At 31.1% G+C, this 27,460-nt stretch overlaps 1 protein-coding gene across 2 annotated transcripts; it reads left to right on the forward strand.

Annotated features, from left to right (window-relative positions):
* Positions 1-117: 117 nt before the first annotated feature.
* On the forward strand, positions 118-27,169 carry LOC139488369 (tether containing UBX domain for GLUT4-like). 2 transcript variants are annotated; one of them, XM_071273905.1, is made up of 18 exons: positions 118-250; positions 6,055-6,113; positions 8,166-8,381; positions 8,738-8,819; positions 9,474-9,547; positions 11,367-11,913; positions 12,419-12,547; positions 12,865-12,911; positions 13,357-13,381; positions 13,770-13,836; positions 15,210-15,282; positions 16,171-16,313; positions 20,260-20,322; positions 23,207-23,259; positions 23,818-23,869; positions 24,736-24,814; positions 26,282-26,427; positions 26,856-27,169. In XM_071273905.1, the coding sequence occupies exons 1-18, from the start codon at positions 173-175 to the stop codon at positions 26,864-26,866; spliced, it is 1,944 nt and encodes a 647-aa protein (XP_071130006.1). In that variant the 5' UTR covers positions 118-172; the 3' UTR covers positions 26,867-27,169. The 2 variants fall into 2 exon arrangements, with proteins under 2 accessions (XP_071130006.1, XP_071130007.1); XM_071273906.1 differs by having other exon boundaries at positions 24,742-24,814.
* Positions 27,170-27,460: the final 291 nt, after the last annotated feature.

Raw genomic sequence — 27,460 nt, forward strand, 5'->3', positions numbered from 1 at the left:
TTACACTCTGAAATAATGCTATTCTAATAATATTCGATGTCTCAAAAATAAATGAAACTTTTTAGATGCAATGAAGTTGTACTTAAAGAGTTGATAAATTTTGAAATAGATAATTAAATTGATTTATTTACAAGGATAGAAGCACCGGAAGTTCATTTTGTAAACAACAACAATGGCGACTGTACAGGTTCTATGTCCAAACGGAAGACGACAAAATGTGAAAATTACACCAAATACTAAGTTGCTACAGGTATGAGGACCATATAGAATTCAAAAACTGATTATGTTCATAGTAAATTAGTGGTCTTTTTCAAATGTCAGTCTTTCCAACGCACACATTTAGTCATTTACAAATTGCAAGTCATGCACATTTTTTTCGGACACCGCACCGGTAAAAGTAAAAAAGTAAAACAAAATTACCGAACTGCATGGTTTCCTAAAAAAGAGAAAGTATATTAAAACCAAATCAATCGTTGTCAACCAGAAACGAGTGAAAATACAACTCTCATATTTCTAAGTTGGTACAATCATAATTTTCCTAAAGCTATGACACATCTATTCAGCGCCACCATATGCAATTTGGTCAAATAGTAGGTAATCTGTGATCGTCCTTCGACAGTTGAATGATATTTTGAACATTGTGGTGCTGTTGTGTGTTGTGGGACAAAAATTGGACATGAACCTTTTTTGATCTACGATTTTTTGTTGTGTCAACTGTCTTGTGGCTGTCTTGAGAGTGTCTTACCAAAGTCTTACCACTGTTGTGCGATAAACACATTGTCCTGGGTACCAATATAAACCATTTTATTAAAACAATTGTAAGACTGTCGCAAAACTGTCGTACAGCAATCTCACGACTGTTGCAAGCCGGTCTCACTAATTAGCGACAAGAAGAATTATTTTAGTGACAAGAAGCGACAAGAAACTATTTTAAGCGACAAGAAAATATTTTTTTTTTTATTAAAATTACTTATTCCGAATAAATATTAAAAGAATATGCAAAAGAAAACAATTTTAGCGACAAGAAATTTAATATTGATAAAAAAAAAATTAAAACATTTATTTACATGATATTTTATCATTTATTATGTTTAACAGCAAGTATTACGTTTACCCTGTCGTATTAGGATATTACTTTTACCAGAGCCATGTATACACATATGTCTCAGCTTTTACTTGTGTTTTAAAACAATAATATATATTTATCTTATAATTTTTTTTTAAAACTCTCTTTGTACAATATATATAATAAACTTTCAGAAAATACAGACACAAATTGTGAAATACAAATAACTGAAATCAAACAAGAGGAAAAGAAAATTAAAATGTGAATATTTTTCATCATTTTATTTTGTTTATTGCCTCATTACACGATATTTATCATGTTTATGTATATTGATTGAAGATTAAAGGAAATTAATGACAATCTTGAGTTTTCAATAGGTGTTCACTATTTACAATGATTGTATATTCTGACGCGTGTACAAAGTTGAAGGTGTTAATTGGATGTTATTGTGGCAATAAAACAAGGAACACGTGCCTCGATTTCTTCATCTATTAATAAAAAAATATCAATTTATTTCTGCTTGTATATTTAAAAAAAAAATGCATATTTCTTTATATTTAATAATAAAAATGTTTTCTTGTTGCTAAATAGTCTTCTTGTCGCTTCTTGTCGCTAAAATTATTCTTCTTGACGCTTCTTGTCACTAATTAGTGAGACCCTTGCAAGCCAACCGTGATACAGTCGCTGTCACACAATTGTCTCACGAATACCAAATTTTGTATGATGCTCACAAAACATTGATTGTCTGTCTTAAGACAGTAGTAAGTTCGTCTTGCAACATATTTTTATTTTTATTTAGAAGAATACAACTTGGCGGGAATAAATGTTTGGAAAAAATATACCGTCTGCCATATAAAGAGGATGGCTATTCCACCAGAACGATAATGCTTGGCCCTGCTGAATAGGCCCCTTGCCGGACTCCAACAAGAGCAAAATATGGTCCTGTTATTGTTGATTTAAGCCTGTTAACAGTGTAGAAAACACCGAATGCATCATCAAGGGTCGACTGTGAGGCTGCTGCACCCCTCTTGAGTCTGGACTGAAGCTGACCAATGGTCCATGACCCTGCGCTATATGGCCACAGGGAACAGTTACAGCAGCCTAATATTCTCCTTTCGTGTCCCCACAACACCATCTCAGGGTTCATTCCGAAGGTTGCGCAGGCTATCATTGATGAATATCTTGGCGAGACGATGCAGACCCCAAGCACACCATGGATGGTGTCAAGTGGCAGACAGATTTTGAGCTCGCAGGAATTATCCCCATGGCAAACATGTGGCTATCAAGGCATCAAAGAACATCAGAACCAAGCACTACATTTACAAGGGTTACTTTTCTATAGTCCTGCTTTGAGTGGTCGACAGTAGCTACAAGTTTCTGTGAGCAGACGTTGGGGCAGAGGGATCTGCATTGGATGCAGGCATTTTCAACAATGGCCCACTAAGAGGTGACCTTGAAGAAAAACGACTGGGCTTCCCTGAACCTCTTCCTGGTGATGCCATATGTTTCCATATCCAAGTAGCCCTGTACTTCATGACATGAGGGTCATTGACGCTCTTCTGAAACTCTCTCTTTATATGTCGTAGGAGGTCTACATGCTTTTGTACCTCTTGCCTATCCTGATCCCTGTAACAAAAGGAAAACATATCAAAACGCATTTCACACACTGGAATAACATTTGAATTTTATACGACCGCAAATATTAAAAAAAATTTAGTCGTTTATTGGTATCACGTCTTCGCCGTCGTCGTTAGCGTTTTTCGAAGACGGATTGTTTCCGGATAATAACTTTTGATTAAGTTACCGAAATCAATAAAATTTTAACACAATGTTTATAACCACAAAAGGAAGCTTGGGATTGATTTTGGGGGTTATGGTCCTTAATAGTTTAGGAATTAGGGGCCAAAAAGGGGGCCCAAAATAATCATTTTTGTAGTGGATGAATCTCTCTGAAATTATACCACAAGTTTCTATACCATGAAGGGATGGTTTGGTATTGACTTTTGGGGGTTATGGCTCAAAATGTTTCGGAATTAGGGGCAAAAAAGGGGAAAAACTAGGTATTTCTGGTCAATGGACAATTAAGACATTTTAAAAGCAGTGTAAGGGAGGTAATTCTAAAACATTTAACATACAATGTTGGGTATGTTCAAATTTACCTCCCTTACACTACTTGTATATTATGTATAAAGAAATGTCAGGTTTTGGACTAATTGCCAAAAAAGGGGGAGGGAAGGTTACAGTTTTCAAATATTTTTTTTCAAATTCTCAAATTCCAAATTTTTGAAAAGAAATCTTTAATTGCACAATATTGCGTAATAGATTTGGAAGATCTTGACATTTGTTTTGTGTCAGAAACTCATATCATGTCAATTTTTTTTATCGCAATCCAAATTCAGAGCTGTATCAAGCTTGAATGTTGTGTCCATACTTGCCCCAACTGTTCAGGGTTCGACTTCTGCAGTTGAATAAAGCTGCGCCCTGCGGAGCACCTGGATTAAATGGTACTCACATTTACAGGTCATATGAGTTCACAGATAAGATGTAAATGAAATGTTCACTTGCCACTCAAACCAAATAGCCCAAAGTAACTCAGGATTGTTGTACGATTATCGCATGACTGACTTGCGACAAACCCATGACAGTACAATTACAATTTACTTTTTTATATGACCGCAAAAATTAAAAAATTTTTGGTCGTATATAGGTAAATAGAAATCTATGAAATTTAAACACAGGGTTCATGACCATAAAAGGAAGGTTGGGATTGATTTTGGTCCCAACAGTTTAGGAATGAGGGGCCAAAAAGGGCCCAAATAAGCATTTTCTTGGTTTTCGCACAATAACTTTAGTATAAAAGTAAACAGAAATCTATGAAATTTTAACATAAGGTTTATGACCTCAAAAGGAAGGTTGGGATTGATTTTGGGAGATTTGGTCCCAACAGTTTAGGAATAAGGGGCCAAAAAAGGTCCCAAATAAGCATTTTTCTTGGTTTTTGCACAATAACTTTTGTATAAGTAAATAGAAGTACTGTATATGAAATTGTAACACAAGGTTTATGACCTGAAAAGGAAGGTTGGGATTGACTTTGGGAGTTTTGGTCCCAACAGTTTAGGAATTAGGGGCCAAAAGGGGCCAAAATTAAACTTTGTTTGATTTCATCAAAAAATAAATTATTGGGCTTCTTTGATATGCCAAATCTAACTGTGTATTTAGATTCTTAATTTTTGGTCCAGTTTTCAAATTGGTCTACAGTAAGGTCCAAAGGGTCCAAAATTAAACTCAGTTTGATTTTAACAAAAATTGAATTCTTAGGGTTCTTTGATATGCTGAATCTAAACATGTACTTAGACTTTTGATTATGGGCCCAGTTTTCAAGTTGGTCCAAATTGGGGTCCAAAATTAAACTTTATTTGATTTCAACAAAAATTGAATATATGGGGTTCTTCAATATGCTGAATCTAACCATGTATTTAGATTTTTAATATTTGGGCCCGGTTATCAAATTGGTCCACATTGAGGTCTAAAGGGTCCACCAAGGGATGGTAAGAATTGTCTTTGGGAGTTATGGCTCAAACCATTAAGGAATAAGGTGCGAAAAAGGGGGGAAAAGGGTTTCCAGGTTAATGGACAATTACTTAAGTACAAAACATAATTTAAAAGCAGTGTAAGGTTGTTAATTGAAATTCATTTGAATATCTCACCTAAACTGCCTTTAAATTATGTATATTGGAAATTTGCCAAAAACTTTATTATTAATAAATTCCATTGGAAATTTGCCAATAACTTTAGTTTAATGAACTTCATTGGAAATTTGCCAATATAACATGTTGCTGATGAAGCTTTTTTGTTTATTTTTAGCCATGATTATTGTAGTTTCAAGACAATAAATTGGAGTTATCTTTCTTTGTCCAGAATGGTTGTTGAATCACCTTAAACCAATGCTTTATGAAATATTCTTTGAAAACTGGAGTTATCTTTCTTTGTCCAGAATAGTAGTTGAATCAACTTAAATCAATGCTATATACAATATACAATGCAATATTCACTTTTACTACCAACTAATGAATTAAAACAATCTTTACCATTCAGTGATTATACAAGCACTTTTTTTATATTTTAATATTTTATGATGTATTTAAATGAGTAGTTATTGTTGCAAACTCCATTAGAAATTGGAATTGAGATCAGTTTTGGAATAAGGGAAAGGGGGAGGTGAAAAAAAATTGGGGGGGGGGGGGGGTTCAATTTTTCTCATTTCAGATTTCATAAATAAAAAGAAAATTTCTTCAAACATTTTTTTGAGAGAATTAATATTCAACATCATAGTGAATTGCTCAAAGGCAAAAAAAAAAATTAAGTTCATTAGACCACATTCATTCTGTGTCAGAAACCTATGTGCTGTGTCAACTATTTCATCACAATCCAAATTCAGAGCTGAATTCAGCTTGAATGTTGTGTCCATACTTGCCCCAACCGTTCAGGGTTCAACCTCTGCGGTCGTATAAAGCTGCATCCTGCGGAGCATATGGTTCAGTCGTGTACTCATCTTGCAGTCGTATCTGATGTGATCACTTGAAATAATTTTTTTTGACATTTTGCACGACAACTATTTTATAGATTGTCCACGACAAAAAAATTGTACGATCTGTTGTGATGGGGGCTTAACGTAGTAAACAGTTAAAGAAAATGTTACTCATCATTGCTAGCTCGAGATTATTCTGACATGCAACGACTGTTTTGCCAGAATAGCTGGAGCAGTGGGACATCAGAGCTTGTCCCATATCAAAAAGTGAATATTTTGCTCGTCCAAAATGGATGTGCTGCTTCATTCAATGCTTCTGGAGCCTACTGGATCCATATAAATCGGGACTAAAAAATTAAAGTTATTTGTATTTCCAATTCATCCAAACATTTGTGACACAAGAGATGAGTATTATTTAGTATTTATTTATTTATTATAATGGACTTATTCTTAATTTCAGGTTCTAGAAGAAGTTTGTAAAAAGCAAGGTTTCCTACCACCAGAAGATTTTAATCTAATGTAAGTGTGCATAAGACCATAAGTTGGTCATTTGGTGTGGATAAACAAGAGACAAAATCACAGAATTGAATGCCACTTAGAAACAAATATGAAAATATCATGTTATCACATCGTAAAAGTCTCCATACTGACATGATATAAACTGTCTCCTATAGAACTAGATATAAAAGAATAGTACAGGATACTTCTATGGCTTTATCGTCCTGAACATGCTTGGTATATTTGCCTCTGGATGTTAAGTAATCAACGATCAACCAATCTATGGTTTTAAATTATAAATATGGGAATAGCCATTTTCTTTCGCTGGTACTCACAGTTTATAACAAGTGCTTTACATGATATGTTTTTGAAAAAAAGAAAGCTATTGCTAAAACTCACTATATGAGTAGTCCTCTGAAAAAAAATCTTCAAGCATGAAGTTTGTATATTATTTTGAAATATTGAGCCCTAGAACAAGGTTGGGCAGTAAATACCACCCCTGGTATTTACCGCCCCGGACAAGACTCCTCAAGTGGTCAATATTGGCAAATACTGGTCAATTGAAATTTTCATGGTTGAACCAAGGATTTGTATAGTAAGAAGGTTCTTACTATACAAATCCTTGGTTGAACTATTTATTGAAGTAAAACTGAATATTCATGGTTGAACTATTTATTGAAGTAAAACTGAAATTTTCATGGTTGAACTATTTATTGAAGTAAAACTGAAATTTTCATGGTTGAACTATTTATTGAAGTAAAACTGAAATTTTCATGGTTGTTTTAACTATTTATTGAAGTAAAAACTTGATCATGTTGATAAAGGTTAAATATATTAAAACTTTAATCTTCATGCATGTGTCAGCTTATATAAATTAAAGAATTTGATATGTTTTATTCATTTATAACACTTATTCCTACTGATTTAGTCATTACAAATTATGATATTGCATACCTTATAGATATATGAAAATTTACATATTATTTCAACATGTTCAACATTTATAAATATATTTTAATTCAAAATGTATGATTGTTACAGGTGAACGAAGTCACATGTGCCTTTTATCTATCACCTGGCATTGCTAGGTGTGAAAATTTAATTACTTAATCAACAGCCCCCAATAAATGTTGACAAAACATGGGTTGAAAGTAGTAAAAGTTATATTTGATGACTCCCTTAAACAATAAAATATTTCCTGTCCATTCAACTGTGAGATATAAACTTTCTTGAAATGGAAAGTTTTAATTAGGGGTGAAACAGTTTTAACTTTTTGAAAAAAATGGGAATTTTTTGGGACAAAATTACCTGGTTCTACATAAATTTCCACTACCTAGCCTAAGCTGGTTTGCTAGGAATTCTTCTCAAATAATACTGAAAACTAATATGCAGGATGAAATTGATAAATTCTATTTAAGGTGGTGACAGTAACCCAACACTTTCACTAAAATTAATTTGGCTCATTTAATTTTCATAAAATCTTGTCAAAGTATTTACTCTTTAACAAAAATATAAAAATTTGAAAAATTTTGAACCAACCGTTTTTTCAGAAAAATTACACTGGTTATATAGCAGTTTGACAAACACCAATTTTGATCATTGAGAAGCTTAATATTCCCTTTACAACACAATGTAATTAAAACGTTAAGCTGACTTTTCAGAGTTATCTCCCTGTAGTGTTAGATATCACCTTAAATGCAACAATTTTAGTTTTCAAAATGCAATGCTATTAAACTTGGAACCCTTTCAGGAAACAGCTGAACACAATCTAGCAAGTTATAGGTTTCAAACTTTCAACTGGCATAATGTATCAAGTCACACAATCAGAAAATATGTTAACAATTAAGTTATCACTAAAAAAACCACCTTGATTTAAGATTTTATTTGTTACAGACAAAATTTGAAAGACTTTCTTTAATTCTACCTTCTTTATTTTTAATAATCCATGTATGTGTTCTAAAAATATTTTACTGTCTGTCCATAACTGCATCATTTTTCACTATTGGTGCTTAATTTCATAATATCTATTAAATATAATTGTTAATATTTATTGTCTATGTATTTGTTTTGTAGTCATGGAAGAAAGACTTTGGATGTGACATTATCAGTAAGGTTTGCGAACCTTCCAAATAACTGCAAGTTAGAATTAGTGAAAGCTGAGAAAAGTCGTGTTGAACAGGAAGTAGTAATTGCCTTACAGTTAGAGAATGGCGAGAGACTACAGGGATCATTTTCACCAACCATTTCATTATGGGAACTGTTACATCATTGGGAATCTAAATCTGAGAGGTTTGACCAATTGCCTATTTTCAAAAGTTATATTATTGTTTTTCATATTGATTTAATTTTATATTTACATGTTGCCTGTCATTTGAGAAGAACTATTATGTGTTAATAATAATATAAGAAAAAAACAAACATGTATTTGTATCACTTGTGTTTATGAAATAGTAAACATATAGCTTGGGACTGATCATGGTCACTCATTATAATGATTTATTTTCTGTATAAAGTGTTTTGAGATAGATAGAAATATGAAAAATACTGCACAATCAATTTTATTAATTCCATAAATCTTAATTGACTACTGTTTATAACTAATGTTTCACAGATTTTTTTTTCTACATGCATATGATTTATTGCAGTTTATCATCAGGACAGTTGACAAGTACAGATCCTTCCACTGCTCCACCAACACATCCTGTCTGTATTTATATGAGGGAAGAGGTAATTAATGTACATTTAAAAACATTGCAGATGGGAACCACCAAAATTAATGTCTTTAGTGGTGCCAGGGACAAAAATAATTGAAAATTCAAAACATGATACTAATATACAAACTTTCATGAGCAAATATAGATGAAAAACACCAAAAGTATTCCAATATTTTGACTTAGAAATCTAGAACATATGTACTTGTTTTTTTGCACAAACTCATACATATTAACCCCAAAGAAATTAATTGAAATAGATATAAGAAGATGTGGTCATTGAAAATCTATTTATAACAATTTAAAAATCACTATAAGCAGAAATGTATGAACCAGATCTCAGTGCGTCAAACACATAGTTATTTTAAAAGTAACTATCACCAGTAACATTCAGAGTAAACGTTTGGGGAGCCAAATACACACAAAAAAATCAGATATACAAAACGAAAGTTGGCCTAATAACAGTACTTTGACCTGTAATGGGATACTTTCACAAAATGTGACTTGGATGGAGAGTTGTTTCATTGACACTTATACCACATCTTATATTTATTCTCTAGGGTGAAAACCCTGAAGAAATGGAAAGCTTGATGATTAAATGCTAAACTATGAATATTTGAGAATAACTTGGAAGAAAATAAACGATAATACAGTTTTATATTTGTATCAGGTAATTGGGGAAATGGCTTTAAAAGAGACAAGCTTAAGAAAACTTGGTTTAACTGGAGGCAAAGCTGCAATAAGGTAAATTAGTTTTCAATTCAATATCTTGTATCTTGTTATTTAGAACAGGTACAAATTTCAAGCACAGTCTATACATTAGTGGCAGAGTTCGGTAAAAGTAGAATATATGCCTAAAGATGCAAGATTTAATGCAATACAATTTTTATAATTTCTGATTTAATGCCATCTGCCTTCTACAGAATTTCATTTTATTTTGCAACATTTTTACTTATATTTGATGTGCATATTTTGCACTGCTAGCACAGCTGTTTAGTCCTCCTGATGTACTGTAGGATAAAGATAACCACTCAATAAAACACCACCCAAAATGTGAAATACCCTTATATATAACTATTAGATAGTTAACATCATAATCATGATAATACACCAAGCAAACTCAAAATTTATTGATTCGTTCAGTTAGGCCAAAAATAAAATATTGTTTGTTTCCCCTCACACGACCGACCCGGTAAAATCACCGCGACCCAAAAAAAATTATTGGCCATTCTTGTCCACTATTTTTTTTGTTGCTAAGTTGGTTGTTGGTGTTATCTTTCCGATGCTGTAGTCAACGAGCGTTGGTTTTTGGTGATACCTTTCCAATGCTGTAGTCAAGGAGCGTTTTAAATAAAGGCATTTTTGCAAGGAAGCGCCTACATGATTGGGAATCAAGGAAACAAACAAAATGCTTTGCCACACGATTTGTTTGCAAGGGTGATCTTTTTTGAAAATTAAAAAAAACCTGAAGAATCTTTCAACCCGCTGAGTGCATCTTGATTTGCTTTGTGTCTAACCTCTGTTCCTGTTTGAAGGATAAAATCTTAAAGACTTTGAGTAAAAATGGTCTGAATCGTGCTTTAAAATTTATCTACTTTGTCTTTGAACAGGTTGGGCACAAGTTAGGAAATGTGGGATACATGTATTCCCTGCTTTCAGGGAACGTCCCTGTTTTCTGGTGTAAAAAAAAACCTGTTTAAATGGGATTTCCTTTTTCAATTTATGGCATGAAAATTACAAAAGGGCGCGTTTTAATGTTATAACTGCATCAGTAGAATTCGTAAATACTTATTAAAAGTATTTTAGGAAATACAAAACATGAATATAAAGTGAAGCCTTGTTTCTTCTAGAACTCGAAAAAACATACAAATCTTTGTTTAGGAATCAATTGACCAAGCTGCATGATCCAGGTGTAACTGAACATAACTAAATTATGTTCACTTCTATTGAAAATTTGTATTCATTGAATTTTAATTCCCAAGTGATTAACATACATGTATCTTTTTGTCATCTCATAATTGATGATCAAGGTATGAATTGGTGAACAAAGGAATTGTTTTGTTGTGAGTTATGAATCAAATTTGACTTGAAATAAGCTTGATTTTTTAACTAAAAAAATACTTGCTAATATATAGCATTGTTATCACAAGTAGAATGTGCGCTTTTGTAAATTTCATTACATTGAATGAATAGGAAAATAAGGAGGTCCCTGTATACTGTTTTTTTTTTTAACACCAGAAAACTGGGGTGTACACTGAATTAGAATACAGGGAATACCCCACTTTTCTTGACTTGAGCCTTACCTGTTGAATTTTATACAAATTCAATATAGAAAACCAAATCAAGGAATAAAATAAAATAATTTGCCTACCTACCTACCCATACCCTAACAACCTCAGTCGGGTGAGGGGAAACAAAGATATTTTTAATGTTGTTTATTGTTTAAATTTTTTACTGTTATTAAGAAAAACTTGTTTTAACTAATGAACTTATGAAATGAAAATTATATTTGATAGGATATTCCAGTCTGTCAAAATGCATCATGTTGTGTTTATTTTGGTAGATATGCTCACAGACCAGTTGAAGATAGTGTAATTGCTGACATAATGTCTAAATTAGAGAAAGAACAAGCAAAGAATGCAAGACTAGAACAAATAGCTGCTAGACAAAATTCTCAGTCTGAGCAACCAAAAGATTCAAAATCTACCAATATAAGTGCAAATGAAAATGTGCAATCTAATCACACTGGAGAAAAACCTGAAACTCCTAGTAATAATGATGAAAATATCTCAAAACAGTCATCTGATGAAAATGAAAGTATGAAATCCAGAAGTAAAAGTAGTGCAAATAGTTCTGAACCAATGGAAACTGAGAGTTCAGAACATGTGACTTCAGGGAATCAATCAATGGATATAGATAGAACAGAAAATACAATCAGTGATCATATTGTTACAGCTGGTAGTAAAAATTTAGGTAAAAATAGTACCGATCGTAATTCTCAGGCTGAGGCTAGCAGACGAGGGGCTGAATCATTGAGGAATATGAATATACCGGGTGTGGAAGTTATTACTCCTGATGATTTTTACGATTTAACACCAAGAGAACAACAGGTATGATTTTATAGTATAACAAAGTTTGTTTTTTATAGGCATGCACAAAAATGTGCTGATTATTGGTTTAAAATTGAGAATCACATTAATTTTGAATGTTCAGATAACAATTTTCAATGTTTATATCCTGTCATGAATGTGATTTTGGCATAAAGATTTAACCATTGTCTGTCTTAATGTCACTGAGATTTGGTTTAGCTCACAAAAAAAACTTATAATGCATTATAAATAGTATATTTATGATGTTTTACAACTTAAATCATCTTGTGATGTACAAAATTGATCAACTACTTGTAAGTCAGCTTAACTAATGTTTTCTCCTTCATTTTTGTTTTGGAGTGATAAATCTTTGATATTTTGAATTATATTAAAGTTGTTTAAATGCTTCATTCACTTTATCTTAATTCATCTGACGAGAAAAAAATAACACAGAACATTTCAAAGAAAAGACCTTAATAGAAGGAATGTGAAATCTAATGAAATAATTCAAAATTTAAAATTTCAGGTTGCACGTCAGATGGCAGCAGCATATATGTCACAGATTGGTGTAGATGTTACACAGATAAGACAAGGTGTTCAATCAGGATCAGGACAGAGAAGACAGCCACAACAACAGTCATTTCAGGGATTTAAGGTTCATTCGGATAACAATATATCTTTGTTGCCTTGAAAACAAAGTTTACCTGTTTAAAGAGTTCAAGTTTAGTGACAATTTAATCTTATGATGATATTAACATAATTATGCCACTGTCTATTAAGCACCTATCAGTTGCTATTATTATGAAAGCATGTGCCTATTACAGAATTCCTTTGCATACTTTCACCAATTCAAATACAGACTGTGCAAGGGCTGTATAATTAGTCAAGGTCGTTAAATACTTCCATCATCATCAATTCACAAAAGGGATAGGAATAGCCATTTACATGAATATTGATTTTGTTTAATTGTAGTTTCCAGAAGAAACAAAAGGAAAAGATTTATATCAAAACGAGTTAAGGTTAGTTTTTAATGACTCGATGAATTCTCTGCAAGAATGAATTGAAGCAGCTTCTAAAGTAGATGTATTTCAAGGCTTATTGTAAATTATTTTGTAACCAATGATAGTTTCCACAAACTAAACATAGCTCTCATATTTGTTCAAAATATTTTTTTAGTCAGAGATTAGATACATACAAAATGCATCCTGTATGAATATTGTTTTACATTTGTCTTTTTTTTGGCCTTTTATAGATGACTATGTGGTAGGTATTTTCTCATTTTTGAAGGTGATACAGTGACCTATATTTGTAAAGTTCTATGACATTGGTCTCTGGTGGAGATTTGATTCATTGTCAATCATACCACATCTTCCCATTTTCATATACTCTAATGGTGCGTCCACAATCAATCTCATATGTCAACAGAAATAACATTTTAAAATCAGTGTGTTTTTCTTCCTTCAGCTCTGTAAACAAAGAAGAATATAAGGTGAGCATTAAAAATATCTGAATAAGGACCTTTAATTATGACATAAAGTTCTTTCAGAATATTACTATAAATGTCTGAAGAACCATTGATATAAGTCTGTAGGTGTGTTAATGATTAGAACAGTTCCATAATTTAGATTACCTAAAGACTTTTTCTCATTTTAAATTGAAAAGTTAAATTTCACTTAAATTGTTTTTTGCCATCTATATTTATAAGAGTTCCTACTTTCAAAACCGGTACATCACATTGTACTTGAAATGCTGCATATTCTGTTTACTAACCTTTTATATTACTTTACATTAGATATTACATTGGAGTTCAATGTTACTTTTACATGTGAAATTATCATATTTTTATTTTTATTTTTTAAATATTGATATTGATATAGCCCTGTGATAGAGAGACAATGATATTTAGTATGGACGAAGAGATCAAATCAACTGGTGCTAACCAAGGTAGTTTATTATAAAAGTTATTGTGGCTTGATATAAATGAGTGTGTCTATCCACATTTTAAATTCTGAACTAATTGCAGCTTGTTTTCACAATTTCTTAAAGGGGCAAAGCTGTCAATTTCATGTTCACCGATTTGACTCAAATTTTCATATTTGATTTATGACCTACTAAAATGTATATCCAAATAACAAAAAGTCTTAAATAAGCAATTAACAATGCATAAATTCAATGATGTGTATCAGCATTTCGTGTGTATTTTTGTCTAGATGTCATATAATTTACCATCGAGATGACTTCTGAAGGCTGCCAAAGGTCATATTACTAGATATAAACATAAATATAAAGACATGGTGACCACATGATATTTGATTTTTTTTAAAGGTCTATTTGATTTCAAATTATAGGTCAAAAAGTCTTGTTTATCATCTCTTTTACCTGTACAAGAATTAAAAAAATGTGGATAGAAACAGTCAACCAAATGGTTCATTCCTTTTTCTACTTTCCATGTTGACATTCTTTTTCTTTTAAAAGCTGAATACATGTGTAACACATCTTCAGCTAAAGGATTAAATTAAAGGTTGCATGAACACAGATTTAATGAGATGGAATTATTCACTTGCAAGTGAATAATTCATCAGCCTTGTTTGTTAGCTTACTATGACAAAATTGAACCAAACTGTTTGCTAAATGCAAATTATTATTTAGCTATTTCACTTTCATTAATGAATGAACCAAAAAAAGCACTGTTCTTTTCCATATCTCATACCTAATGCCCCTCTTATTGACTAGGAAGCACAGTTTTCCTCCTCAAGGTTGTGGTTCTAAACAGGTACTCTGGCTTCTTCTACCATTTAAAACTGGATGCCACACTTTTAGAAATTCTGCATACTGTGGATTCATTATTATACATTGGATACCAATTTCTCTGGGTATCTTGGTAAAGGTGAACCAGGAATTCAAACATTCAACGAATAATATATTTCCAATAGGCTTTATATACAGAGATTGGCAAAACCACGAAATTATATATCCACGAATATGCAAGTTTTCAGAAATCCACGAATATGCAATTTTTCAACAATCCACGAAAATTGATACCCACAAAAATAAATGAATGCTGCATACCAATACTTCTATTTTGCCAAATCTTCTGTGTCAGAATTAAATAATAATAAAAATATCTTTAAATTTTATATTATTATACAGTATGTTAACAATTGGTATAGACAGATAACTTTATACCTAACTCTTAAAAAGTCTACATGAAAAATCTTAGATATTTGGTACATGAATTTGTTTATAAAGAGTCTATCTTCAACTATTTAACTGTTATGATAAAGCTCTTTTAAATTAAGTAATATTTCTTTTTGTAGAAATTTCAGAAGATTTTTTTGAGGTGACAGAAAAAGATGTGAGAACAATGATGCAGGATTTACAAAAAAAAAAGTAAGAAAAAAGAAATTGTTTTTCAAATGAGAATTGATACAACCTTTACAGTTCAACCTTTAAACATTAAAAAATATATTATCAAAGCAATATATTTTGAAAATAGAGAATATTTAAAAATATATTAACTGTCTTTTGACAAACATTCAGAAATAAGAAAACTAATGAAACAGACTTTTAAATTTTGCGGAACCGTTATTCTTTACCGTTATTTCTCAATGCTTTCTTACATGAAGAAATCATGATAAATTAAAACGTAATATTTCAGTTGGTTTTATTTTGATATCCTTTCTCTTAAATGTAAGAGATATGTAGGAATCTGTTTGTCAGTTTTTCTATATGTATCCTAGTTTGTTGGGATATTTTAAGAAGTAGTTGTCCAAATGGTCATATTTCTAAAATTTTCTTTTGTTTTTTTGAAATGTCAAATTCTAATCAAAGTCAGTTGGGATGTTTACAGACATATTGCCCAGCACAGTGTTTTCATCAAGAACGCAGGGAAAAATCACACAATCATTTACTGTTGTCAAACCAGCAGTTTTAAATGTTTTACTTAACTTCTCAGAATTTTTTTGGTACTTTGAATATTTTTTATAATAATTAGTTGTACCATATATTGTGTTGGACTGTTGGGGTCACTTCCTGTTAGATAATACTTTAAAGTTTTAATTGTATTGAGCATGTAATTTCTTGTTATATATTGTTGGTTCTCTTTTTCTAAAATGATTTGATATTAGCTTTCAACTGTATATGATGAGTTGTATCAAGGAAGTGATTTTCAGGGCCTGATACTAAGTGAAGTTGCAACATCTTTGTATACTCATCATATTGTCTTACTTGTGTACCTCATACTGAACTTATTCACTGTTTCATCCCAATTTTTTAAAGTGAAGAAGAACAGCTTTTGATGACCCAATCCATGAGAAGACAAAAGTTAGAAGAACAGTATAATAAATATGAAAGGGTTGTTATTAGGATACAGTTTGCCGACAAACTTGTTCTTCAGGGACTTTTCAGACCCAGAGAAACTGGTATGTTGATATCTAGGATATGCACACTTATGTATACATGTATTTCTTGTAATTATTTAATATGAGTTCATGAACAGTATTTTATTAATATCATATGTATGTAAAATTTGCAGTTATGTTGTTGATCAGTTATTAATAATAAGAATTTTGTTTCATTTCATATTTTTTAATAAAGATATGTCACGTAAATAAAGCACTAAACATACACAAAAGTATCACAATTGTTACAAAAGAATATGACATAAGCACATACAATACAAATTTCAAATTAAATATCAAAGAGCACTTTCTTTCAAAATTTTCATTTTTAAAGAGTTTAAATATCTCTGGAAAACACACAGAAGTCTTCTGTAAGTGACTGGACAGTGCTGTCAAGATCAAGCTGTTGTCTCCTGGATGGACTTTCTGGTTGGTTGTCAGTCTCTGATGTTGTTGGTGTAGAGTTGGCAGACTTCATTATCAGGGAAGATAACTCTTGGATCTGGTTCCATTTCTTCTCTCTGTACTGGTTGTACATCTTACGGATACCAAGTGTAGTTGACTTATGGGTATGCAGACGGAGACTGTTACCATGGGAACCATTCATATCTGCTGTAAACAAGTAGTGGTCAAGCTGCTGGATCTTACTTTCTGTAAACAAATATTGTTAAAATTCCATAAAATAGTTTTAATTATTCATATATAAAATAGACATTTTGAAACTTAAAATGTACATTAGAATTTAATTCATGCAAATTTTGTTTGAAAAGGTTTACTGTAGATATATTTTTTTTAATTTTTTTTTACTATATATTCACATATGAATCAAATTTTCATATTTACAACTCATAAATGAAAAACTTTGATTAAATTTGTATTGAATAAGGACAATATACCTAGTAAGTTCAGTTGTGTCACTGCCTGTTCATGTGATGTGAGTAAAGTCTTCAGCGTCTGGGCATAAGACAAAATAGTAGATGAGTCCATAGTTGTAGTGGTGTTTGAGAGTTATGAGAAGATCTGATGTTGGAAAGTTTATGATTTGGATTGATATGGACCCCTATTTATGATAAAGATATTTTCTCAAAATTTGAATTGGCTTGTGTTTTTAGTGAAAAGTATTCACTTTAATCAAGCATTTAAAAGAAAACATCAATTGATTAATCATCTTGTATTATCAGTTAATAATTAAAGATCAAAGGATATTAATCAATTACATATAAAAGATCAAAAAGTTTCAATCAATCAATAATTAGATTTCAAAGGATTTCAATCAAGTTATAATTAGATTTCAAAAGGTTTCATTGAAGAAAAAAATGTTTTTTTAATGTTTCAATCAAGTAATATTTATGTTTTCAATCAATTAATATAAAATGTTCCAATCAAGTAATATTTGTTTCAAAATGTTTCAATCAAGTAATATTTGTTTTAAAATGTTTCAATCAAGTAATATTTGTTTCAAAATGTTTCAATCAAGTAATATTTGTTTCAAAATGTTTCAATCAAGTAATATTTGTTTTAAAATGTTTCAATCAAGTAATATTTGTTTCAAAATGTTTCAATCAAGTAATATTTGTTTAAAAAAAAGTAATATTTGATTTTGAAATGTTTCAATTAGGACTAAAAGGTTTCAATCAAGCCATAATTGAATAACAAAAGTTTTTTTGATTAAATGGAATTTAGCTTACACTGTAATGCAAGTAAATTTTATCTTTTATAAACTTAAATAATAATACAGTTATGAAATTTACTTCCATTATAATACTGTATAACAATGAAAAGAAAAAAAAAAATTGTCATTAGGATATGTGCAAGGAGTTTTACCTATAAGGCATTATCACTTAGCTAGCAATATGCAAAATATTTTATGAAAATATACCATGTAGATAATTTAAAAATCTATATCGAAGATAGATCTATATATGATATTCAAGTATTTAATATTGTTTGTCAGATTTTCATCAGCATCAATTCTATATTTGTTGAGCTTTCGATTTTTGTCGAAAAAGGGAGACATAGAGATTCCACATTCCATTGGCAGCTGTGGCGGCGGCGTTCACAAATATTCACTCTGTGGTTAAAGTTTTTGAAATTTTAATAACTTTCTTAAACTATCCTGGATTTGTACCAAACTTGGACAGAAGCTTGTTGGTGATCAAAAGCTAGTATCTAGAAGGAAATTTTTCTAAAATTTTGTACCTGTTTTTCTGTATTTTACTTATAAATGGACTTAGTTTTTCTTCCAGTTAACAGTACATTCAGTCTGCAGTTACAGTTTTTAAAACATTTATTAGATTCATAAACTATCATTGAATTTTTACCAAACTTGGACAGAAGCTTCTTGCAAACAAAAGATAGTATTGAGAGAAATATTTTTGTTTTTTCGTAATTTTCATTGAGCTTGCAATGAACAGGAAAAGTAGGCGAGACACTGGGTTCCGCGGAACCCGTACACATTTTTAGCTCACCTGGCCCACAGGGCCAAGTGAGCTTTTCTCATCACTTGGAGTCCGTCGTCGTTAACTTTTACAAAAATCTTCTCCTCTGAAACTACTGGGCCAAATTTAACCAAACTTGGCCACAATCATCATTGGGGTATCTAGTTTAAAAAATGTGTCCAGTGACCCGGCCAACCAAACAAGATGGCTGCCATGGCTAAAAATAGAACATAGGTGTAAAATGTAGATTTTGGCTTATAACTCTGAAACCAAAGCATTAAGAGCAAATCTGACATGGGGTCAAATTGTTTATCAAGTGAAGATCTATCTGCTCTGAAATTTTCAGATGAATTGGACAACCAGTTGTTGGGTTGCTGCCCCTGAATTGGTATTTTAAAGAAATTTTGACGTTTTTGGTTATTATCTTGAATACTATTATAGATAGAGATAAACTGTAAACAGCAATAATGTTCAGCAAAGTAAGATCTACAAATAGGTCAACATGACCAAAATGATCAGTTGACCCCTTAACGAGTTTTTGCCCTTTATAGTCCATTTTTAACAATTTTCATTAATTTGGTAAATTTTTGTAAAATTTTTACAAAATAATTTCCTCTGTTACTAATGGGCAAAGTTCATTATAGATAGAGATAATTGTTAGTAGCAAGAACGTTCAGTAAAGTAAGAACTTCAAACACATCACCATCACCAAAACACAATTTTGTCATGAATCCATCTGTGTCCCTTGTTTAATATGCACATAGGTAAGCGACACAGGCTCTTAAGAGCCTCTAGTTATATCTCTGATCCATTGTGTTAAAAACAAATTGTATGTATAAAACACTGTTAAAAAGGCTTGTTGTTAAAGTTCTTAAAATATTTTTAAGACGTATACACATGGAAACAAGGTCAGAAGGGGGAAAAATCACAAAAATATATTCTTTTACAGCACATCTTAAAAAATGTAAAGTTTTTCAAAGTGTAAAATTGAGAATGGAAATGGGGAACGTGTCAAAGAGACAATAACCAGACCAAAAAGCAGACAACAGCTGAAGGCCACCAATTGGTCTTCAATGCAGCAAGAAACCCCCGCACCCTGAGGCGTCCTTCAGCTGGCCACTAAACAAATATGTATACCAGTTTAGTGATAATGGATGTCATACTAAACTTCAAATTATACACAAGAAATTAGAATTAAAAATCATACAAAACTTAACAAAGGCCAACAACTTGTTTTAGAATAAATGTGTTTAATTCCGATGCAAAGACCCTATAAGTGAATCAATATTAAAGCCAAAATATGCAATCTTTAATGACCTGACAACAGTATTGTAACTATATCCCTTCTTAATAAGTCTGCTAAAAGGTTTTGCTAGCTTTTGAGGGGAATACTTATGTTTTTGTGCTTTGTACATACATTTGTAACAGAACATAATTTCCAGTTTCACATCAATTTGTAAGTATATCCAAAATGAATTTTCTAGTTATTTGATACAAGTTTAATGCTATTCAATGTTTATATTTTTCAGTGTTTGCCATTAAGAAGTATGTTAAAAGTTACCTTGAAGATAAAGACCTTAACTTTTATCTATGTAAGTTGTATACGAACAAATTACGTTCTTTTGGTAATTTTTTTGATTCTGATATCAAAGTTAACTTGCTCATAATTTAATGCATTATTTTCCTTTTGTTAATATGCAATTTAAAAAAAGATATTTGTACTCTTCAAATTTATAAGGTTTTTACAGGAAAACAGCATGTAAATTAAAAATACTAAATTGTGAGTTATAGGAGGCTATTGGGTGCACATCAATGAAATAGTGACTTAGAGTTACAAAAATTAAAAGACATCTAGAGGTCATGTTTGAATTTCTACAAAAGACAAGTGTCTATACCGTATGTAGAGCTCAGAGAAAAAACTTTTATATTGTTCACTAAATCAAATTCCCCACACAGATTTTTTTTTATTATAATGAAAGAAAACCATTGACAAGGTTCCAGACTTGTATTAACACGCACATGCACATTTTGTGGTGTAAAAGATTTTTATTTAATTCTCAATGATCAGTTAATGGTATGTTACGAACATATAATGGCCCGAGACCACAATTAATTCCTCTATCATTTCTTTATAACGTTTTGTTGCATTAAAAAAAATTTGCCTATTCTTTTTGTCTAATTTTTTGTGTGTGTAATGTACAGTACAAGTCCAAAAATATGTCCAAGTTTCAGAAAAATTGCACGTATAAAACTTACAAATTTAGCCAATACATATCCATACCCCTATGGACAAGTCAAGAGATGTTCCGAAAACTGTAAATATCACCTTTTTGCACCTGACCTAATCACTCTTTCCATATCAAAATCAGTTAAAATTAAACATCTAAAAATTTATTTCACCTCTCTTCTTTCATTTCCACCTTATAAAAGCTAAGAAATGTTTGAGAAAAGGAAAGAAAAAAATTTAAGAAGAAATACACTATAATTAAAGGGAACTATATTCGTGAACAACGAAAAGCGGGGTCATTAATTGTGGTCTTGGGCCTATTAGGGGCCAAAAACTTGACCAATTCCAATAAAACTTGGCATGATTTAAGCTTAGTGTATTATGAGTCAGTTTACAAAGTTTCAAAGCCATATGATATATATTATAGAAAATGTGGCATTTTTTATATCTCAACTTTGGTTGCTGAATTGTGACGTTGAAATAGAATAATTTCAACTTTCAAATTTTGGCTTCAAAAATCCCAAAAAAACACCAAATTGCACTTTTTAATGTCTCAATGGATAAGATATTATCTATTCAAAGTACATGATAGCATACTTAATGTATGAGACTTATAAAAATTTGACAAAAGTTAATTTTATATGTGCCTATGCCTAAAAATAGAGGTTTTCAAATGAAGTGAGGCCTTATATGAAATGTAATATTTTCCACTTACAACAATTTTCTGAAGTTGTTAAATTAAAACAAAACATTTTACATATCATAAATGTTCTTTTGATGTAAATATAAGTTTCAAATAGCATAACACATGAGTTTTACATGGTCTTAAGCAATGTCAAGCTTAAAATAACAAGTTGTCAATTTGGGTCGTTCCATATATTTCCATATTAAATTGCATATAAATGATATTGGAGATGGAAATATGCTTCTTTTTGCTCAAATCCTTGCTGAGATATGATCAAATATGAAGCCTGGATGTTACAAGACTGTTGCTTTTAACTATGTATGTAGACAGTATGGTCTGATGCAAAGTTTTTTCAATTTACTGTTTAAAACCTGCATGAAATTTCAATCTTAAAATGCCAATATTTTAACCACCAGCCATCCAACAGAAGAAAATAAAGGTATTCTGTGAAACAGACAAGTTTAAACAACCAGTAATAAGTGCTTTTGATATAGATTCAGTGCAATCTGTTTAAAGAAATACAATTTTTAAGTGCATAGAACTTCATATTTCACTTGCTTCGTACGGACCGTTAGACCTAGACTATTAAAACAGCACATTTTGCACTCTTTTAATGCTTTTATCCACTTTTCTTTGTGTTCAGAGTTCACAAATGAGTAAAACACATGAAATAAATACCACAAACACAAATAGATATCAGAAACAAAATGTCAGAGAAAAATTAAGGATCCTGCTTTTGCAAAAATATTGAAAAAAGTGAAAAAGCTACTTTTTGGGCATATCAGCTGAAAAGTGACTTTTTTTACAAATTTCTATGAAATAAAAGTGGAAATCATTTCTTCTCATATAGTTTGACAAATCAATACCAATAGATCATTCAGAGAAGTTGTCAAAGTATAAATTCAAAATTTGCTGAAATGCACCTCTTAGGCCCGAGACCACAATTAATTCCTCTATCATTTCTTTATAACGTTTTGTCGCATTAAAAAAAATTTGCCTATTCTTTTTGTCTAATTTTTTGTGTGTGTAATGTACAGTACAAGTCCAAAAATATGTCCAAGTTTCAGAAAAATTGCACGTATAAAACTTACAAATTTAGCCAATACACATCCATACCCCTATGGACAAGTCAAGAGATGTTCCGAAAACTGTAAATATCACCTTTTTGCACCTGACCTAATCACTCTTTCCATATCAAAATCAGTTAAAATTAAACATCTAAAAATTTATTTCACCTCTCTTCTTTCATTTCCACCTTATAAAAGCTAAGAAATGTTTGAGAAAAGGAAAGAAAAAAATTTAAGAAGAAATACACTATAATTAAAGGGAACTATATTCGTGAACAACGAAAAGCGGGGTCATTAATTGTGGTCTTGGGCCTATTAATGTATGATGTTCATTGACCAATATGATCTGCATTATCTCCCCTGTTAAGAATTGATATTTTATTTTATTATCTCCCCTGAAAGGATTGATATTTTATTTAATTATCTCCTGTAAAAACTTAATATTTTATTTTATTATCTCCCTTGTATAAAGAATGAATATTATATTTTTGTAATAGACACAGCTCCACCAAAGAAGCTTTTAAAAGATAATGCAGCCACAATGATTGAGGTAAAATATTTTTAATAGTTAAATATAGCTGATTAATATATATAGTGAAATTGAGAATGGAAATGGGGAATGTGTCAAAGAGACAACAACTCTACCAAGGAGCTAAAATCAGCTTATGGCTACCAATGGGTCTCAGACACAGTGAGAAAATCCTGCACCTGAAGAGCATTTTTATTTCCTGTCTATCTGCCTCTTTATTAATTGCATACTATGCTTTTAGGGAATTTCTTTGAATGCAGATTTGTATTTCCAGTAACCATTTTACTTCTTAGGCCTCAATCAAATGATACTTAACAAACTAAATGTTTTGATTTTTCAAATTCAGTAGATCTTGTGAAATGCAGTAATGCCTTAAGACTTACAGGAAAACATGTGAATTAAAATATTTCATTGATTTTGTTGTTTAAAATAGAGGTTTTGGCTCATTAAAGCTCATTCATATCTATTTATAAACTTACCATATGTTTTTTTTATTACATTCCTGAACAGATCTCTACTGTTTCTAAGTGGTAGAAAATGAGAATTGCACAGCCTTTTGATTGTTTTTATTATTTTTAGGCCAAGTTAGCTCCAGCTTGTGTTGTTTACTTTGGAGTAGAGGAAAGCAAAGGTAGGAATCTTTTTGCATTGAAATAAAAAATTGAGTAAATGAGTGTTAAACAGATGTGCAAGGCTGGTAGAAACAGTGAATGCATCTGCTCAATTCACATGTCTCTCAGCTTCAATCGAAAACTAGCCTGTAGTGTTGACACCAGACAATGCCCTATACATTTATATAATGGATTCATTGTAATAACTTAAGTTTATAGCTGAAACCTTTCCGGTGCTTTTTTTACATGTTCAACATGCTTCATTTTGTTTGTACAAAATAGTTTTTTCCTTTGAAGTAAGATATAACCAGTTAACAAAGTCAACACTTTCAAAAATAAATTGTATAAGTCTTTGAATTTCTTTACCTTTAAATTAAAAATTGCTATTTCATTAACTACTGATAAGTAAAAACAGAAAATTACAGATGATGAAAGGGACTGTTTTGACACTTGGGGACAAGATAGGGCTTTTGGGGGTTAAGGAAAAGCAATGTTACAAGACAGTAAAGCGACCTTGACACTCTAGTACAAATTGAAATCTATAGCCAAATATACATTGAATACTGTAAATTCAGAAATTATTGTGTGCATTTATTATTGCGATTACAATTATTAATTTTTACGATTTTGAGAAAAATCCTGTTAAATTCATATAAAATATTTCAAAATGCGAGTTTAAATTATTGCGTTTACAACTTGGTCGCATTTTTCGCAATAATAAAAACCTCGCATTAATTTCTGAATTTACAGTACTATGACACACCATCAATTATTGATTTCAATTGTATTGCAAAGCAGGTGATGCCCATTTCCTACATGAACAGTTTTATTTTGAGTTGAAAATTCTTGAATTAATGCATTTGTACATTAAAATATGTTTATTTAGTTTCAGAGCATTATCTGAGCCGAGCTGTGTTACAAGAAGTAGGATCCAGAATAAAAGCTGATGAATTAGTCAGTAAATGGTAAATTGACTTTTCAAGTTTAGAAATAGAATAACAACAAATAATTAACTTGATCTTTTAACAGTTAGGAAGCCTGTTAGTGTAATATTGACAAAAATGAATAGATTTTATTATTTCTTCATAAATGAAATGAACAGATAGTTTCATAATAGAAAAAAAAAATTAAGCATGTTTATACATATATGATGAATCAATGAAAACAACAACAAATAATGAATACACATTAACAATTAATTATTCCCTCTAAAAAGTAAAATAACAAAAATATGTAACTCCAAGAAAAATTCTCAAATCTGAAAGTCCTTATCAAACTGTAAAATCAAAATCTTCAACACATCAATGATTCCTGACTTGGTAAACAGGCAAAATAATGGATAAAACCTGGTTTTATAGCTACTTAAACCTCTCTCATGTATGACAGTTTCCTAGAATTCCTAAGTGGTTCGGGCCATGAGGTTCTGTTGGGAAATGCAATTCTTTTTATCAATTATAACCAAAAGTAAAATTAACACTTAAAAGGAGTAGGTCGGGTAAGGACTCATTTTGGCCTCAAATTTCAGTTTCATCTGACGAAAGATTTTGACCACTTTTTAAACACTTTGATTCAATTAGTTTATGTAAAAGATTTTAACTGATAAAGTCATTAAAAACGATCCGATTGAAGCTCAAATATGAAAAATCTCTCAAATATGCCAAAAAACGTCACTTTTCAGATTGTTTTTGTCAAAAATGAAAGTGGCCGCATCCGTGTTCATCTACAACCTTTATATATGTTATGTATTATCATTTTTTACAACTTTCATTGCAATATTAAGGATGAACACGAATGCGGCCACTTTCGATTTACACAGAAACCGTCTAAAATTTAACTAAAATGATAGAATTTTGAAGATTTCAGTAATTCAGCATGACTTAATGGTGCTACAACCCGATATATGTGCATTGCATTGTAAAAAACAGCCCATATTTATGTAGCAGAAGCATTCAACTGTCCAATAAATAAGTAATAGTTTACATTTTAACAATTTTGTAAAACTGTTATATTTTTGGACCAAAAAGGGGCCTTACTGGACCTACTCCTTTGAATAAACAAGACCAAAAAGGGGCCTTACTGGACCTACTCCTTTGAATAAACAAGAATGTGACCCTAGTTCACAGATTCCCCATTCGCACTATCATTTTCTATGTTCAGTGGACCGTGAAAATGGGGTAAAAACTCTTATTTGGCATTAAATTAGAAAGATCATATAAGGAACATGTGTACTAATTTTCAAGTTGATTAAACTTCAACTTCATCAAAAACATTAACCTGAAGCGGGACAGACGGACGGACGAAAGAATGGATAAATGGAAGCACAGACCAGAAAACATAATGCCCATAAATTGAGCATAAAATTTGTTAAGAAACGTATCTAAAGAACTTTACATGCTCTTTTATAAAAATTCTTTTGGTGTTCTTGTTGTCAGTTTTCCAAAAGACGATACTCCTGGGGATGAAAATATACCAACAACTAGTGGATCACAGCCAACCAAAAGAAGTGCTGGAGATAGACCTAGACAACCCAGAGATACAACAGAACAGAAACCAGGTGTACCTAAATGGTTTAAAGTTGGTAGGTAGCTTTTATTTGCATAAACCTTGAATGGTGTGTCCATACTTCACCCAACTGTTCATAGCTCTACTTGTAGAGCATTTTATTTAATTTTGTAATTTCAGAACTATGGGACTTTTGACTGTTATATTTGACATAATATATGTCTAAAGGTATCTCCATGCATGTTTTCTACAGGACCTTTGATAGGTTTTCTATATGCTTTTAAATTAATGCCTTTAAAATATCTCATTTCATTCCGGCAACAATTTCAATATGCACAGTAATGGTGTACCATGTTCTCAGATTATTTTTGTGTTCAAATTATACAAACTGTTAGTAGAATTTAAAGTTTACTTTACATCTGTGAAATGTTGATAATTTATTTGATTGTTATTTACTTATAAGTTGGAATGATAATAAAAGGAAATTTTTTATTATTTTTACAGGTAAAAAATGAACCTAGGGAGAAAAATTTGTTTATGGGGCTGAAGACAACTTGATAAAAAGAGGTCCTTATGGATTAATACTAAGGGAAAGCAGACAGTTAGGGATATGATGATGCAAATCCATGTACAGCTATCAAACATATAATGTGATGTTGGCTATGATTTAAGCTTTAAAGATTTCTGCCAAGCAAGATGTTAAACAAAACCAGAACACTTCTAGACTGCATGAACATTCAGTTTGCAATTCAAGACAACTGTTATTGAAATCTTGTTACTAAATAAATTATGTAAATATGACTTTAAATCTACTGCCATATGTTTGAAGTTTGGTTGTTCAAAGGAAAGTAATCTAGGAAGACAATCAACAGAAAAGCTGATTCAATAAGGCAATTTCCTGTTGGTTCAAACAGTAATATATTGATGCCAGAGTCTGATTTTTATACGCCCATTTAAGAGACGTATAATGATATAATTTTGTATGTCTTTTTGTCCGTCATCAACATGTTGGACATTAACTCAAAAACAATTTAACAAACTGGCTTAAAACTTTGGGGAATTGTTTATATCTATTGGGTTTTATTCATCCAAAAAAGGGGGACTTTCCA

This window comes from Mytilus edulis, chromosome 9 (genome assembly GCF_963676685.1).
Source record: "Mytilus edulis chromosome 9, xbMytEdul2.2, whole genome shotgun sequence".
NCBI classification, from domain to species: Eukaryota; Metazoa; Mollusca; class Bivalvia; order Mytilida; family Mytilidae; genus Mytilus; species Mytilus edulis.